Below are 18,254 nucleotides of genomic sequence, written 5' to 3'. Positions count from 1 at the left end.
GCACGGGACCCCGAGCTGATGTGGCCTTCCTTCCTTTCCGGGCTGCATACCTTCCCTTTTCGCATCCTTCCCCATCCCCCATCTTCGCCACCCCCCCCCCCCCCCCTTCACCTCTGGCTCTTTCTTTCCCTTTCTCTGGGGTTATGGTTTGTGCCTACGTCCGGAGACGGACGCTTGTACATATACTACATTCTTCGCCTTCCTTCCTTGCTTGTAAGTCTTCATCCTTCCTTTGTCCTTCACTTTTCCTTACCTCTTCTCTCTACCTTCTCCGCTGCGGCATTTGAGACCTCTCTTCTTTCCTTTCCCTTTCCCTTTCCCTTTCTCTTTCTTCCTCCCTGTGCGTGTCTGAAGGCCAACCCACGCACTTCCATGCGTAGCCGGTGACGGGGTAACGCGTAACTCCCCGCCCCGGGTAGACAGGTAGGACACGTACGTACCCCCTGGTAACGGCCAGGCCCAGGGAGGGGTGATTACCCGAGCTGATACCTTCCGAAAGTGCCGATTGGTCCCTCCGTCCGTTTGTCGGGAGGTGTGACCTGAGGTGTGAACAATCACCTAAGGCGGGAGTGCCCTCAGAGAGGGCCCCCACAAGGGAGGAACGCGCCATCGGAGATGCCGGTAATCATGGGGGATTCTTCCGCAATGGTTTCCTCACCTTCCACTATGTCTGCTCACAAACGTAAGTTCACTGAGTCTCAACCACAGTCAGTTCTTCCATCGTTGCCACAGTTCCTTGTTGTTTCTCGGTCTGACGAAGGTCACGACTTCTCCACGGTCAACCCTTTCATTATTCAGAAAGGTGTCGACGCAATTGCAGGTCCTGTAAAGTCTTGTTCCAGATTACGGAATGGCACCCTGTTGTTAGAAACAGTCAGTGCCCTCCAGGCACAAAAATTGCTGCGTACGTCACTACTACACACCTTCCCTGTCCGGGTGGAACGGCACCGTACCTTAAATTCCTCGCGTGGAGTCGTTTATACACGCTCCCTCGATGGATTGTCTGACGAAGAAATTCAGCACTACCTGTCTGACCAGGGCGTAACGGCTGTTCATAGAGTTATGAAAAGGGTTGACACGAACATCATTCCAACCCGCACTGTCTTCTTGACATTTGACAAAGTGCAACTACCATCGAAAATCAAAGCCGGCTATGAGATAATTTCCGTTCGCCCTTACGTCCCGAACCCTACGCGTTGCTATCGGTGCCAGCGGTTCAATCACACCAGCCAGTCCTGTTCCAATCCGGCCATATGTGTTACGTGTGGCAGGGATGCCCATGAGGGTGCTTGTCCACCTCCATCCCCTCGCTGCATCAACTGTATGGGTGACCACGCCGCTTCCTCTCGAGATTGTCCCGTTTTTAAGGACGAAAAGCTCATCCAGGAAATTAGAGTAAAGGAAAAGGTGTCGACCTTTGCTGCTCGAAAATTATTCGCCAGTCGACAGTCCACCGTGCCTCAGAAAGGAAAATACAGCACTGTCCTTGCTTCTCCTCGGCCAACAAAGGAGGCAGCCACGCAGACTTGCGACCTCACCTTTAGTGCCACGGTCGTCAGATCGGCCAGCGCAAAGATCGCCCGTTCAACCTCACCACTTTCGCCTGCCCACTCTCTGGCTCACCCTTCGTCGAGTTCTGCTAAATCTCGAGCCCAAAAGTCAGACACCAAGACTTCGAAAAAAGAGCATACTCGTGAAGAGTTTTTACGTACAGCAACTTCCCAACCATCGGTTCCTCCTTCCTCTAAACATCATACTTCCAAGAAGGCTACAAAGAAACCCAGTTCCTCTCCTTCTCCGTCAAGTCGTGTCCCATCTACAGTACCACCTGGCGGAAGTCGCCCTCGGCCGTCTTCTGTGTCGCCGAGGCGCACTACTGGCGGCCGATCAACCGGCCGGTCGCTGGTGGCAGGAGCTACTCCTGACCAACCTATGGATCAGGATCTTCTGCCTTCGGCTGAATGCCATTCCATGCTGTCGGTCGCAAGCTCAGAGCAGTCGTTGAGTTGACAGCGACCTTGGTCACATTCCTCCATTTTATGTTCACCCTATGTCCATTATCCACTGGAATATCTGCGGTATTCGAGCCAATCGGGATGAATTGTCGATCCTCTTACAATCCTACTCGCCGGTCATCTTCTGTCTTCAGGAAACAAAGCTGCGTCCCCATGACCGCTTTGTTCTCCCTCATTTTCAGTCCGTCCGATATGATCTCCCCTCTGTTGAAGGCACTCCAGCACATGGAGGACTCATGATTCTTCTCCATGAAACTGTCCATTATCACCCAATCCATTTAAACACTTCCTTCCAAGCTGTCGCCGTCCGTCTTTCCCTTTCCGGATACACGTTCTCTCTTTGTACTGTATACATTCCATCGTCCACACCAATGGCACGAGCTGATCTCCTTCATCTTCTTGGTCAGCTTCCACCCCCATATTTGCTGGTTGGGGACTTCAATGCCCACCACCCGCTTTGGGGATCTCCACATCCTTGTCCACGTGGCTCACTATTGCTAGACGTCTTCCACCAAGCAGATCTAGTTTGCCTCAACACTGGGGTCCCTACGTTTTTGTCTGCCTCCACGGCAAATTTATCTCATTTGGACCTTGCGGTCGGTACTGTTCCGCAAGCTTGGCGCTTCGAATGGTTCGCCCTTGATGATACACACTCGAGTGACCTCTTTCCATGTGTCCTTAGACTGCAGCCTCAACGGCCATATATGCGCCCGCGACGCTGGAAGTTTGCTCAAGCCGATTGGACACTTTTTTCGTCTCTAGCGACATTCGATGACCGTCACTTTCATAGCGTCGACGATGAGGTCACACATATTAACGACGTTATTCTTACAGCTGCGGAACATTCAATACCACGCACCTCCGAATTGCCCCGGCGCCCCCCAGTTCCTTGGTGGAACGAGGCATGCCGTGATGCACTACGTGAGCGGCGACGTGCTCTCCGCGTTTTCCGCCGCCATCCTACTTTGGCCAACTGTATCCGCTATAAGCAGCTACGAGCGCGATGCCGTCGTGTCATCCGCGATAGCAAGAAGGCAAGCTGGAAATTCTTTATTAGCTCATTTAACACCTTCACTCCCTCCTCGGAAGTTTGGAGTCGGCTTCGACGGTTCTCAGGCGCGCCTAGTTTCTCCCCGGTCTCTGGGCTCACTGTCGCGCATGACACATTAGTGGACCCCGTCGCAATTTCCAACTCGTTGGGTCAGCACTTTGCCGAGATTTCGAGCTCTTCAAATTACCCGCCAGCGTTTCTCCCGAAGAAACGTGCAGCGGAAGTGCGACCTCTTGCTTTCTCCTCTCAAAATCCCGAAAGCTACAATACTGTTTTCTCCTTGCGGGAACTCCAACATGCACTCTCTTCTTCTCGCTCCTCCGCCCCAGGACCAGATGGTATCCACATCCAAATGTTGCTGCATTTATCAACCCATAGTCGGCGGTACCTCCTTCGCCTTTATAATCGAATTTGGACCGACAGTACTTTCCCAGACGATGGTGGGAAGCTATCGTCGTTCCTGTTCCGAAACCTGGAAAGGACAAACATCTCCCCTCTAGCTATCGCCCCATTTCTCTCACGAGTAGTGTATGTAAGGTTTTGGAGCGTATGGTGAATTGCCGTTTAGCTTGGTGGCCGGAGTCCCGCAGTCTTTTAACACCAGCCCAATGTGGTTTCCGAAAGCATCGTTCTGCAGTTGACCATCTTGTTTCTCTCTCCACTTATATCATGAACAATTTTCTCCGGAAACGCCAAACAGTAGCAATATTTTCTGATCTGGAGAGAGCATACGATACCTGTTGGAGGACAGGCATCCTCCGCACACTGTTCTCTTGGGGCTTTCGAGGCCGGCTGCCCCTTTTTCTTCGCGAATTTATGGCAGAGCGCACATTTAGGGTGCGGGTGAACACTACTCTCTCCCGCACTTCCTCCCAAGAAAACGGGGTACCCCAGGGCTCCGTGCTGAGTGTTGTACTGTTTGCCATCGCTATAAATCCAATTATGGATTGTCTCCTTCCCGATGTCTCGGGCTCCCTCTTTGTGGATGATTTTGCGATCTACTACAGCTCTCAACGGACCAGCCTTCTTGAACGACGTCTTCAAGGATGTCTCGATCGCCTCCACTCTTGGAGCATCGAAACAGGCATTGTTTCTCTCCCAGTAAGACCGTTTGTGTTAATTTTTGGCGACATAAGGAGTTTCTTCCGCCCTCCTTACATCTAGGACCTGTCAACCTTCCGTTTTCAGACGTCGCTAAATTCTTGGGTCTTATGTTTGACAGAAAACTGTGCTGGTCCTCCCACGTTTCCTATCTTTCGGCTCGCTGTCTGCGATCGCTTAACACCCTCCGTGTCCTGAATGGTACCTCCTGGGGAGCGGACCGAGTGGTCCTTCTCCGCCTCTATCGCGCCTGAGTGCGCTCGAAATTGGATTATGGAAGCATAGTCTACTCCTCTGCTCGGCCGTCTATTCTTCGGCGTCTCGACTCTATCCACCACCGTGGATTACGTTTAGTGTCTGGAGCTTTTTACACTAGCCCTGTGGAAAGCCTTTATGCTGAGACTGCTGAACCTCCGTTGTCCAATCGGCGAGCGGTCCTTCTAAGTCGTTATGCTAGCCATCTGTCTTCCATGCCTGCTAATCCAGCCCATGCCCTTTTTTTCGACGCCTCATTTGATGTAGGGTATGCTGGCCGCTCCTCCTCCCTACTACCCCCGGGAGTCCGCTTCCGTCAACTGCTCCATTCTCTTTCCTTCCGCTTTCCTAAAACCTTCTTGACAACTTGGGGTACAGCACCGCCTTGGCTCCGTCCCCGGATCTGCCTGCTCCGTGACCTTTGTCGATTTCCCAAGGATGGTACCCCTACACTTGTTTATCGTCGGGCATTTGCTGCTCTATGTGCACAAATGACGGACGCCACATTTATTTACACCGACGGCTCGAAAACATCGTTAGGTGTAGGGAGTGCCTATGTTGTTGGCGACACCCCAAATCAATTTCGGCTTCCCGACCAGTGTTCGGTGTATACTGTGGAGCTTTACGCTGTTCTCCAGGCTGTCCACTACATCCGCCGCCATCGGCGGATACAGTACGTTATCTGCTCAGATTCTCTCAGCTCTCTCCTCAGTCTCCAAGCTCTTTACCCTGTGCACCCTCTGGTCCACCGGATTCAGGACTGTCTGCGCTTGCTCCATCTGGGGGGCGTCTCGGTGGCGTTCCTCTGGCTCCCGGGACACGCTGGTATCTGTGGGAATGAGGCGGCCGATATAGCGGCCAAGGCTGCAGTTTCTCTTCCTCAGCCAGCTATTCCGTCGCTTCCCTTCACCGATCTACGGAGCGGTTTATGTCGCAAAGTTGCTCATTTATGGCATGCGCATTGGTCAACACTTCCCAATAATAAATTGCGGGAAGTGAAAGCTCTTCCTTGCGCTTGGACTTCTTCCTCCCGAACGCGTCGTCGGGAGGAGGTAATTTTAACTCGACTCCGGATAGGGCACTGTCTTTTTAGCCATCGACATCTTTTAAGCGGCGATCCTCCCCCACTCTGTCCCCACTGCTCTCAGCTGTGGACGGTAAGACACCTTTTAATTGAATGCCCCTATTTTAATCCGTTACGCGCCCGTCTACAGCTATCGCCTGATCTGTCGTCGATTTTAGCAGATGACACGCGCTCAGCCGACCGCGTTCTCCAGTTTATTAGTGCTAGTGAAATGACGTCAGTCATTTGAAGCTTTTTTTGGGGACAACCACCCCCTTTCTGTAGTGGATTTTTAAGCCTTCCTTCTGCTTTTAGTTTCTCCAATTTTATGACTTTGTTCCCATTGCTGCTGGTTTTCAGTTTCGGTTTTTTTTACTGTTTCCTAAGTCACAGGCTGGGCGCTAATGACCATAGCAGTTTTGCGCCCCTAAAAAAAAAAAACACTACCGCCGCTTACAATAAAAAAAAGAGAAATTATCTCACTAGCGAAACAATGGCAAGAGACTGCTTTTTGTTGTTACTTACACTGCCGCTTTCTTTGATAATGATCAACAAGAACCAAATAATAGCTGCGTATAATAGATGTTCTGAACGAGAGTTTAGCGAAAATTTTTCTCCGTTAGAAAATCTTTGCAGACGCCTCTTTAGTACATTACAGTCTGCACAGAAATTAGTCATCTTAGATTTAAAAATTCAGGCAGTTGCCGTGCTTCATTTCTGACTGTATCACTATACAGCATAAGAATAATACGAATATAAACGTGACATGATATGTATATTCTTCCGCGTCTTCTCGGTCTAGTTTCGTAGTTTATTAGGCAGACAGGATTTAAATGAGGTAGCAGCAAACACGAAAGAATACCTGGCATAATGTTTACATTCTTCTACCTGTTCTTTTAATTTATTTACTGACGCAGAGGTTTTGGCGCCAGTATTTATCTTTGTGCCTGCAAAGCATACCTGTGTTGCGCTACATATATTTGACGGCAGAAGTTAGTTGTGGCGACACCTACTAACATTTTTCAGAACGTCCTCTTACTTTGCACTCGATTCTAAGCCGCAGGTGGTCTTTTGGATTATAAAAACCGGAAAAAAAGTGCGGCTTAGATTCGAGTAAATACGGTAGTTCCTTTTCCTTTTCAAAAGCATTAGTACATGAGGTTTCCAAAGTTCTTAGTTTTGTAGTTTTTAGTGTTTTAACTGCATGCAGATGAGTTGAATTGTCTTTATGTATCAGTATTTTCTTGCAGAGTAAAAGCATTTGCTGAGATTTCTTTCCAGCTCCACCAATTTCACAAATAGAAACTGAAATCCACTGCTGTGAAATATTCATCCCTCATGCCAACCTCTTTAAAAATTTTGCAGCCAAATCTTTTATTTTTTACCACCAACCATTCATACTTACTGCAAAATTTCTGTTTTTTTCTCCAAATCCCAGCATTTGGGAATATCCTCCATCCCAGTGCTACAAGCAGTTGAAAGCTCTTTGTTGTCATCTTCTTTTGCATCGCCACACAGCAATGATCCCATTTCACCATCATTGTTTACATTTGAATCAGTAACTTTCAGCTGTTACACTGCTAGGTTGGATGTAAGATTGAAAATTCCTTTTTCATGATTATTGGAGTATGGACCATCAGATAATTTTCGTTCAGCTGTGCAGATTACCAACACGATCTAACACTTTCATTGAATAATAATATGAAAATGAATGATAGATTGCTACTTGAAGTAAAAATGACAGATTGAGTTGCAGATAGGCACAATGAAAAGACTGTTACCCATTGATCTGTCAGCCAAAGCCTTCTTCAGAAAAGGGGAACACACACACACACACACACACACACACACACACACACACATTCACGCAACCAAGTGCACATCAAGCCCACATGACCACTATCTCCAGTTGCTCTGGCCACAATGCAACTGCATCATGTCAAACAGAAGAAAGAATTTAGAGTGGGGCAGGGAAGGGGGAGAGATAGCAGGGTATGGGTGGAGGAGTGGAGTCAGCATTGACTGGCAGTGTGTGCAGGGGCTAGGTGGTAGGAGAAGGCTGCCAGGTACAGTGGCAGGAGGCTGTGGGGGAGGGAGGAAGTGGGGGGGGGGGATGTGGAGCAGAAAAGGGGAGGAGCAAAGAAGGGTAAAGAAACTTACGTGTGTGTGTGTGTGTGTGTGTGTGTGTGTGTGTGTGTGTGTGTTGGCAGAGAGTGGAGCACAATTAAGGTGAGGGGATGTGAATTAGGAGTTGATGATTGGACAGAGGGGGTAGAATGGAAACTGTTAGGTGAAGGGTGTGGGGACACAAGGATACTGTAGGTTGGGGCCCCTGGGATGATACCAGGAGTGGAGAATATGTTGTAAGGATGACTCACATCTGCATAGTTCAGAAAAGCTGGTGGTGGAGGGAAGGATCCAGATGGCCCAGGTTGTGAAGCAGCCATTGAAATCGAGCATATTATGTCCAACTGCGTGTTATGCCAGAGGGTGGTCCACTTCGGAGTTGCTATAGTTGTTGTGGCCACATTGGGCAGTGGCCGTTTATCCCGGTAGACAGCTGATTGGTGGTCATACCAATGTCAAAAGTTGCACAATGATTGTATCAGAGCTGATGACATGACAGCTCACACAGGTGTCCCGGCCTCTGATGGGGTACAATAAGCCTTTGACTGTACTGAAATAGGAAGTGCCTGGTTGGGTGGACTGAGGTGATCTTGCTCCTGGTTCTTTGTCAGAGATATGATCCTGTGGCAAGGGGCTGGGTTTGGGAATAGCACAGGATGGGCACTATGATGTTGTGGAGGTTGGTGAGTGACAAACACTACTTTAACAGAGGTAGTAAGAATCTTTGGCTGGACAGCCTTCATTTCAGGGCCTGATGATAGATAATCAAAGCCCTGGCAAAGGATGTGGTTCAGTTGTGCCAGTTCAGTGTGGTACTAGGTGATGAAGGGGCGCAGTCCTTTGTAGCTGATATTTGGGAGGGGGGGGGGTAGTAGAGGATTGGTGATGTGTGGGGATATGGTATGGGAAATTTGTTTGCAGACTAGGTCTGGAGGATAGTCCCATCTGTGAAGGCCTTTGTGAGATCTTCAACATACTGGGCAAGGGAGTTCTTGTCGCTACAGGTTAACTTACTTCCAGGTGGCCAGGCTGTATGGGAGGAATTTTTTTGTGTGAAAAGAATGACAGCTGTCAAAATACAGATGCTGTTAGTGGTTGGTGGATTGAATGTGGACGAAGATGTGGATGGAGTCATCAGAGAGGAGGTGGTCAACATGGTTAAATTTAGGTGTAGGGCAGAAGGGAGGCTTTTCGATAGGGCTGAAACTTCTGGGGGCTGAGGATTTTGTTGGAAATGTTAATAACAGTGTTCTGGGATTGTTTTAGCTGTGGATTTAATGGAGAGTTGCAAGGTGTTTTAGGGGATGTGACAAGTTGGAAAGGTGAGCTAGGCAGGGTCTGAGTGCTATGAGAGATTGACGAGGAGGAACACTGTATGGCACTAAAATACATATTTTTGCCTAAACGAGTAAAATTTCTTCAAATAAAGCAGCTGTTACAAAGCTATAGTTGAGCAAATAATAATCTGATGCTTAGTGCCAAATAGAAAGTGATTTAGTAGGTAGATTTTAAATCAAAGATTACCCAAAATATGCCCCAGCTTTTCTGAACAGCACATTGACGCCAGCTTGTCAATGTACTTTCAAGTCAGAAGTTAAATTTTCCAAACTAGATACAAATGTACCAGTATTTTATTAAACAGTCTTCAGATGTTTAAGGGGTTGCATGTGTTTGCATTCCCCCTGAGAAAAACCCTGATATTGACCATCTTATAATTGTATTGTGCTAGGTATTTTTAATGATCAATATTTTGAGGGTGTTTTCTAATTTTGAAACTGTTCTTCTTATCATCATATCTCTTTGAAAATTGTGCAGTTTGTCTTCTTTAACCCTGAAGCTAATTTTTTAAAAGTTGTAGAATACCATTTGTGGTGTTTTCTTTTTCAATGTCTTATGCCTTTTGTGTATTATTTCAGTAAATACACTATTGTTCTGTGTGATGGAACTGATTATAGTATGGCAGGTTACAACAAGTGTTCTAAGGATTTGACTTCATTGCCTTATATCCATGAACTGAATGACACCTTCTGAGTTGGATCTATAAATTACATGCATAGATTACAGTTTATACAATGGCTTGTTTGTATAGAGAGCCAACATAATCTAATTTTTTAGCACTCAGCATCGTAAGATACACACACAAGCCTTCTTTGTTTGGACCAACTCCACACACAGAAAAAGACATATGACAAATCATAGATGTTGTCTTCATAAAATACCATCACGTTCTAATGTTATGGTTTTAATTTCAGAATAAAATGTTCTAATAATCTTAAATTGAGTGTAACCCTTCTCTTTGGCCAATTAACTTTATTTTGTTTAGACAGACTTATTGTTATTTCGGCTGGTTGTGAATTTCATTATCTGAGTATTTTTAGTTCCTGCAGTTTTATATGAAGTAGCTGTTACAGTAAAGTTTGTAAGGGAGAAAAAAGAGGCCCATCTTACAAAAATATGTAAAATTAAATTCATTCATATGTTAGCTGCTCTTACTGCTCTTGATACCACCACCTCCACCACTAATGCACCACAGCTTTATACCAAAAAGCATGCTTAGTAAATTTAGACATTGTTCCAAATTTCTGTGTATTTATTAACTAACTTACACATGCTGTGTCCTACAAACACTAGAACTAAAACTACAAGTCAGACAAGGTAACCAGTGCTTACCGTCAGGAGGCTGAACACAGAGCCAATATAAACCTACAAACATAAACAACAGTTAAAAAAGGAATATTATGACAAGGATAGTTGCTACTCACCATATATTGGAGATGCTGATTAGCACATAGGCACAACAAAAAGACTGTCAGAAAGTTAGCTTCCAGCCAGTAAGACCTTCATCGGGAATACGCCCTCACACGCACGCGCGCGACCACAATTTCTGGCTGCTGAGGCTAGATTGAGTCTGGCCTTGGCAGCCAGAGACTGTATTCGTATTGTGTGTGAGTTGCAATTTTGTGTGTGTGTGTGTGTGTGTGTGTGTGTGTGTGTGTGTGTGTGTGGTTTTTTTTTTTTTTTTGTCTGTTTCTGCCGGATTGAAGGGAAAAGGGAGGGAGAGGTGGGGGGGGGGGGTGCTCTTATTACCTAGGTTGAGAGATACACATGTAGTGTGAGGAGAGAGAATGAGACGCGTTACAAACTACTTCTTGTCTTTGATTTCTTTAATATGTTAAATCAACTAACCAGGGTACAATGAATGGCATGTATTTTGTAACTGAAATGTACTGGAATTAACTGCTCTGTATATAAGCATTTTTATTACTAAAAGATACTTATTCATTCATGATTAGACCTTTTGTTTTTCCTTTTCTGGACGGTGGAGTACAGTAGCATATACCTCAGTTATCCTGGTGCATAGTGGTTTGGTATATGGGTGTTTTGGTTTTAAACCTGGTCCTGCTTTCCTAGTGGCTGGATGTATTATATAATTATTGTATAAATCAAACCATTTTCCTGGTGACATTTTCATGTCTATTTTGGTATGCTTTCCCAAATGTATTTTACTGCTGTTTAACTTTAATTTTAAAACCTGACCCTACAAGAAATCACACGAATAAGTTTTCTTACTTGTTTATATATTGATTGGCCTTAAGTGCTCTTCCATGACTGTTCACTAAATATTAGGAAGTTTTCTCATTTCTCAGTGACAGAGAGAGAAATTTAAGATAGCATATTCATTGTTGTGATGCTCACTTGTTACTTTCTTGTTATTTATTTTGTTGGTTTGGACTTTTTAATTTGCTAGTGTTGTATATTGAACATTTTTTTTCTGAACCGTTGTTTGGTATGTTGTAACACATACAATTAAACGATGTTCTGTCTGGCAGCATCTGAAATTTCATTATATAGCATGTAGGTTATATAATGCTCTCTTTAAAAGAGAGGTAAAATGACAGTGATTATAGGAAAGTTGTCAGCACCAGGAACTGAGAAGCATAATGTCTTCATTTTATACTGCTGTTGTATAATATGATGGCTATATTCTCTCCAAAAACACTTTTAAGAACTCTTTAGAAAGTTAGGGTTTAGCTGTTGGGCTACATTTATTAAACCAAAGGAAAGTTTTCCCACTCAGACTGTGTATTTATTAAGACCTCATGTTAGTTGCTGAGAAAACTCATAATAAATATACAATGCAAATGTATAAATGTTGTCTTCATTCAGCCAATTTATGGCTGTGGTCCCCACTATGAAGAAGATACACATTTATTAAATGCCATTCTGTGCACCTTTTGGGATGCCAGGTTCTACAGTTTTTTAGTATTCTTTGTTGTTTGTTCATTATTTTATCATTTTAACTTTTTGTAGTGCTGCTGAAACTTCAATTTCTACCTGTAATTTTGTATATATGCTGGAAATTATGAGCAAATATGTGAAGAGAGAGTATGGTTGCTTGCAGAAGCCATGTGTATAATCCTAATGTTGAGAGAATATGAGCTTCATATAAAATACACTAGTGTCCAAAAGTTACACATAATTAATAAATGAGGGCATATTTTCAAAGCTGTATGTCAGTCATTAGCAAACAAAACTTAATCAGAAGGGAACTGGCAGTTTGGACAATATTTATAACTACATGTAAAGGATTCTGAAACTGAAGATAAGCATTTTAAATGGGAAAAACTAGAGCAAAAAAGTTATTGCCTACTCCCTACACTTATGAGTAATATCTCCATAAGAACATTTAAAAACTTTAACAGTCAGTTACATTCCTGAGAAGGAACTGTCTGGAAATCTGGCAGAGTCCTTGGTGACAGCTGATGGGCTGCAAAGTATCTCCCCAGTGCATCACAGGTTTGCTTTAATAAGACTCAGAGGAAATCAGGCAGAGTGCTCTTCGCCTGCAAGAAATTTAGTCACCAGGAATACTTAATGCAGCTGAATATTACCATTCTTGAAGAAGAAATCTGAACCAACTACACCTCCTCCTAAAAGACTGTGTGATTGGTTAAGTACTTCATCTATGTTGAGAGGAAGTATTAAGCTCTGTATGTTTTCCTACAGCAGTACTTTATCACTGTGTGACTTTATAGTAACAAAGTGGGTCTCTTTCCACGACATCTCAATAATTATAGAGGCTACTGGTTTCTCTCTTGATGAAATTGGTTAAAGAATCATTGAGCAGGCTCCGTAGTATTAAAGTATGAAGAATTCATTTTTCCTGTCACTTGTGGTCCTAACTGGTTTATGATTGACTGAGGTAGTGTGGTGTTTAAGGCATAGGACTCACATTTGGAGGGGTGGAGTTCAGTGTGCCATATGGCCATCAAGATTTTTGTTTTTCCTTATTCCTCCTAAAGTGCTTACCACAAATTCCAGGATGATTCCTCTGAAGAAGACATGCTCAGTTTCCTCCCTAGTCATTGTTTTATCCAAACTTGTGCTCCATCTGTAAAGACCACATACTCATTTAATTGAAGATGCTGATTCTACAGTATACAAATCCATCCCTGCACTTGCATGGGCAGGATACATACTACCAAATATCTGGTGTACCAACCAGTCTTCAGTACAGTTTATCAGGAAACTGAGGTTCCCAAGGCAGTTGTAAACTATACTGATAACTGTCTTGCAGACAGTTGGATTTTGTTATGAATTAAGGCTAGACATTTGTCCTGTTGTGGAGTGGCTTGACATTGTATTGGTCCATGCTGGACGTTTCCTGTGTCTGATTGTTGTTGAAACTTTGAAATGGCATGTTCAGCTCCGCTAAAAGTCTAGTTTGAGTGTGACCTGCTTCATGGTCAACAGGGTTTCTATTTTCCATAACGGACTCCACACAGTATCTCTGCAGTTGGACATTGTAAGCTTCACCAGGAGCCTACACTCTGCTGATTACAAAAGTGCAAGCATGAGTGGGACATGACACTTGTAATGCACTGGTGCTTCTCAGTATTTCTGGGTGAAGTCCTTTCTAAAAGAACGAAGTACTCCTTTCTTGTATAGAGTGCACAGTTCTGGTCTATGAGGGAAGTCTTGACAGTTATTCAGCTGTTGTCTACCATTTGGATTTTCATTTTCTTTTTATAACTTTTGGACACATTTGTGATTATTGGTATATGTACATATTTTTTAGTAGTTACACCTGTAGTTGTTAAATGTAAAATTTGTACTATTTCAGTTTGGACATAAAAGTAGTAATTCAGAAATTCATCAAAGGTAAGGAACAATATCATATTTTTAGTTCATTGGGTATGGGTGGCATGCAAGGGTTAGACCATGCCTGGAAAATAGCTGCTCTTATAGGGCAGTAGCACTGCTGTTAATGCTTTGCGCATTCCATTTACAGTTTTATTTGTTTACAATGTGTAGTTGATGTGCATGATCATTATGTTTTATGCATCAGGTAAAGGAAGGCAAGCTGCTTGAAGATGTTAGCTCTCAGGTGTCAAATCTAGCAACAAAGGTAAGTTTTTGCAATACACACATAAAGGAATTGTTTCTGTGACTGGCAAATACTGGAGAGTGCTGACTGTTGTAGGTAGGAGATCTGGGCCGCCGTGGTTGGAAGGATATAGCAGGAACAAACACACCAGCTCCACAGAATGAATCTAGCCCAGAACCATCCACGGAGAAGTCTTCCTTACTAATTGAGGGCAGCAATTCGGTTAGGTAATTGGGCATTTATTTACTGTATCTCAGTTTGCTCAATTTATCTGTAATTGGTTTTTTCATGAAAAATGTGTGTATATATGAGGAGGGCATTGGAATTGAAGTATGCCATACGCCTCAGGAGAAATGCAACTTATGGATAAAGTTGGGCAATAATTGTCATTGATTCAGTAAGACAGTAACACGAGTTAAATGCAGATGAAACGCAAGAAAAAATTATGTAGAGCTTAAGAATTACTTTTTATGTAATTTAACTTTAACATCAAGTTATATTGTACATCTACATCAGAATTCCAAAAGTCATGTTACAGTTCATGGTGGAGGGTTATTTAGATCCCACTATTCTCCCCTCTCCAGAGCCATTTGCAAATTGTGCACAGGGAAAATGACCATCAGTAAGCTCCAGTCATGGTCATTTTGAAATACATAGGTGAGAGAAAGTGATGTGTTGTCTTACTCTGCTTGGAATATATCCTGTCAGAATTTGAACAGTAAATGTCTGCAGCATGCACAATGCTTCTCTTATAGTGTTTGCCATTCGAGTTGGATCAGCATCTCTGCGATACTCTCTAGATACAAATATGACATTCCCATGATGTTGATGCCATACATAAATAACTCTATACACTCTCTGGGATACACTTTAAATTATTGTTGACAACCATATGAATTGGGTGAATTGCTACTCACTGTGTAGAGGAAGCATTGAGTGGAAGAGAGGCACATTTTAAAGTATATTAAGCTATCAGACAAAGTCAATCATCAGATTACAGATTAAGAAACACACATGCACAGCTCTCTACAAGCCCTAGGGTCCTACTTCTCGGAGATGACAGTTGTCATGTGTGTGCAAATCGTGTGTGATTTTGTGTGTGTGTGTGTGTGGGGGGGGGGGGGAGGTGTTCTATACCTGGTGGAGGACTTTGTCTGATTGCTCAGCCTGTATTTACATCTGCCTGTCACTCTGTGTGGTGAGCAACAATGTTGCCAATTCATATTCTTACTAGACCCAGATTCCATTATTTAAGTTACTTTTACATGTAACAGTTTTGTGAGGAAATCATGAACTCAATCAAAAAATTGGTGTCATATTCCATGAGCTTGTATTTGAGTCAGGGAGCAGTAGTGAGGAACTATTGAATACCTCCTGGGAGTCAAGGAACACAGCTTCAATCTTTACACTGCCAAATACTGTGTTCTGGATCTCAGAGACACCCAAACAAGCAGTTTCACAATATTTGTCGTTTGCAAAACCCAAATTGATTCCTGTGGAAGACATTTTAATCTAAGTATGTTGTTGTATAAAAAACAAAGATGCTGTGACTTACCAAACGAGAAAGCGCTGGTAGATTGACAAAATAAAAAAGCACACAAACACACACACAAATTTCAAGCTTTTGTAACCCAAGGTTGCTTCATCAGGAAAGAGGGAAGGAGAGGGAAAGACGAAAGGATGTGGGTTTTAAGGGAGAGGGTAGGGAGTCATTCCAATCCCGGGAGCAGAAAGACTTACCTTAGGGGGGAAAAAGGACAGGTATACACTCGTGCGCACACACACACACACACACACACACACACACACACACACACACACACACACACACACACACACACACATCCATCCGCACATACACAGACACAAGCAGACATTTGTAAAGGCTAAGAGTTTGGGCAGAGATGTCAGTCAAGGCGGAAGTACAGAGGCAAAGATGTTGTCGAATGACAGGTGATGTACGAGGGGTGGCAACTTGAAATTAGAGGAGGTTGAGGTCTGGTGGATAACGGGAAGAGAGAATATATTGAAGGGCAAGTTCCTATCTCCAGAGTTTTGATAGGTTGGTGTCAGCGGGAAGTATCCTGATAACCTGGACGGTGTAACACTGTGCCAAGATGTGCTGGCCGTGCACCGAGGCATGTTTAGCCACAGGGTGATCCTCATTACCAACAAACACTGTCTGCCTGTGTCCGTTCATGCGAATGGACAGTTTGGTGCTGGTCATTCCCACATAGAAGGCTTCACAGTGTAGGCATGTCAGTTGGTAAATCACGTGGGTGCTTTCACACGTGGCTCTGTGTTTGATTGTGTACACCTTCCGGGTTACAGGACTGGAGTAGGTGGTGGTGGTGGTGGTGGTGGGAGGGTGCATGGGACAGGTTTTACACGAGGGATAGTTAAAAGGGTAGGAGCCAGAGGGTAGAGAAGGTGGTTTGGGGATTTCATAGGGATGTACCAAGAGGTTACGAAGGTTAGGTGGACAGCGGAAAGACACTCTTGGTGGAGTGGGGAGGATTTCATGAAGGATGGATCTCATTTCAGGGCAAGATTTGAGGAAGTCGTATCCCTGCTGGAGAACCACATTAAGAGTCTGATCCAGTGCTGGAAAGTATCCTGTCACAAGTGGGGCATTTTTGGGGTTCTTCTGTGGTGTAAAACCTGTCCCATGCACCCTCCCACCACCACCACCACCACCACAACCACCTACTCCAGTCCTGTAACCCGGAAGGTGTACACAATCAAACGCAGAGCCACGTGTGAAAGCACCCACGTGATTTACCAACTGACATGCCTACACTGTGAAGCCTTCTATGTGGGAATGACCAGCAACAAACTGTCCATTCACATGAACGGACACAGGCAGACAGTGTTCGTTGGTAATGAGGATCACCCTGTGGCTAAACATGCCTCGGTGCACGGCCAGCACATCTTGGCACAGTGTTACACCGTCCGGGTTATCTGGATACTTCCCACTGACACCAACCTATCAGAACTCTGGAGATGGGAACTTGCCCTTCAATATATTCTCTCTTCCCGTTACTCACCAGGCCTCAACCTCCTCTAATTTCAAGTTGCCACCCCTCGTACATCACCTGTCATTCAACAACATCTTTGCCTCTGTACTTCCGCCTCGACTGACATCTCTGCCCAACCTCTTTGCATCTACATGTCTGCCTGTGTCTGTATATGTGCGGATGGATGTGTGTGTGTGTGTGTGTGTGTGTGTGTGTGTGTGTGTGTGTGTGTGTGTGTGTGTACCTGTCCTTTTTTCCCCCCTAAGGTAAGTCTTTCCACTCCCGGGATTGGAATGACTCGTTACCCTCTCCCTTAAAACCCACATCATTTCGTCTTTCCCTCTCCTTTCCTCTTTCCTGATGAAGCAACCTTGGGTTGTGAAAGCTTGCAATTTGTGTGTGTGTGTGTTTGTGTGTTTTTTATTGTGTCTATCTACCAGCACTTTCTTGTTTGGTAAGTCACAGCATCTTTGTTTTGATATATATATATGTCCCATGTGGAATGTTTCCCTCTATTATATTCATAAGTATGTTGTTGGATAGATAAAAAATCTACTCACCAAGTGGTAGCAGAACACATGTATAAGACGGTTGTAACTAGGCAAGCTTTCAAAGCTAGTGGCTCCTTCTTCAAGCAGAAGTGTTGAAAGGGAAAGAAGAGGAGTGAAGGATAAGGACTGGAGAGGTCTAGGAAAAGGGGTAGATTTCGGAAAAGTCACCCAGAGGCGTGGCTCAGGGAGACTTTCAACATGGGATGAGAAGGAAAGACTGATTGTTGGGGACTGCATTGGATGAGATTTGAAAACATGCATACAGTAAGTCTCCCCTGACCCACGGCTCTGGGTGACTTCACTGAAATCTATTCCTTTTCCCAGACTTCTCCACTCCTTTTCCTTCATCCATCTTCATTCCCTTTCAACCCTTCTTCCTGAAGGAGAGCTTGCCAATTACAACTGTCTTTTATGAGTATGTTCTGCCGCTGCTTGGTGAGCAGATTTTTTATCTTTCCAATTGAATTATTTTGTCAAAATATGATTGTTGTCATTGTTGAAGTATATTTTAATTCACAAGCATAGAAAATATGTAGTATGAGACTTAGTTATGCTTATTCGTTGGAAATTTAAAACCTTTTTCCAATAGCTCAGAACATTGCTTTGCTTCAGCTGCCTAGGACAAACATTTAAGTTTGTCTCTTTAGATACTGAGACAAAGCTAGACTTTTTGGTGAGATTTACTT

General features: G+C 44.2%; 1 protein-coding gene across 2 annotated transcripts in view; it reads left to right on the top strand.

Annotated features, from left to right (window-relative positions):
* Positions 1–18,254, top strand: part of LOC126259499 (ADP-ribosylation factor GTPase-activating protein 1) — a 96,718-nt gene that overhangs the window by 62,977 nt on the left and 15,487 nt on the right. For both annotated transcript variants that reach the window (XM_049956349.1, XM_049956348.1), the window contains exons 7-8: positions 13,962–14,021; positions 14,097–14,227. In XM_049956349.1, coding sequence (XP_049812306.1) covers positions 13,962–14,021; positions 14,097–14,227 — 191 coding nt within the window. The remainder of the gene's footprint in view (positions 1–13,961; positions 14,022–14,096; positions 14,228–18,254) is intronic.

This window comes from Schistocerca nitens, chromosome 5 (assembly GCF_023898315.1).
Source record: "Schistocerca nitens isolate TAMUIC-IGC-003100 chromosome 5, iqSchNite1.1, whole genome shotgun sequence".
NCBI classification, from domain to species: Eukaryota; Metazoa; Arthropoda; class Insecta; order Orthoptera; family Acrididae; genus Schistocerca; species Schistocerca nitens.
This window is presented reverse-complemented; position numbering and strand designations above follow the sequence as displayed.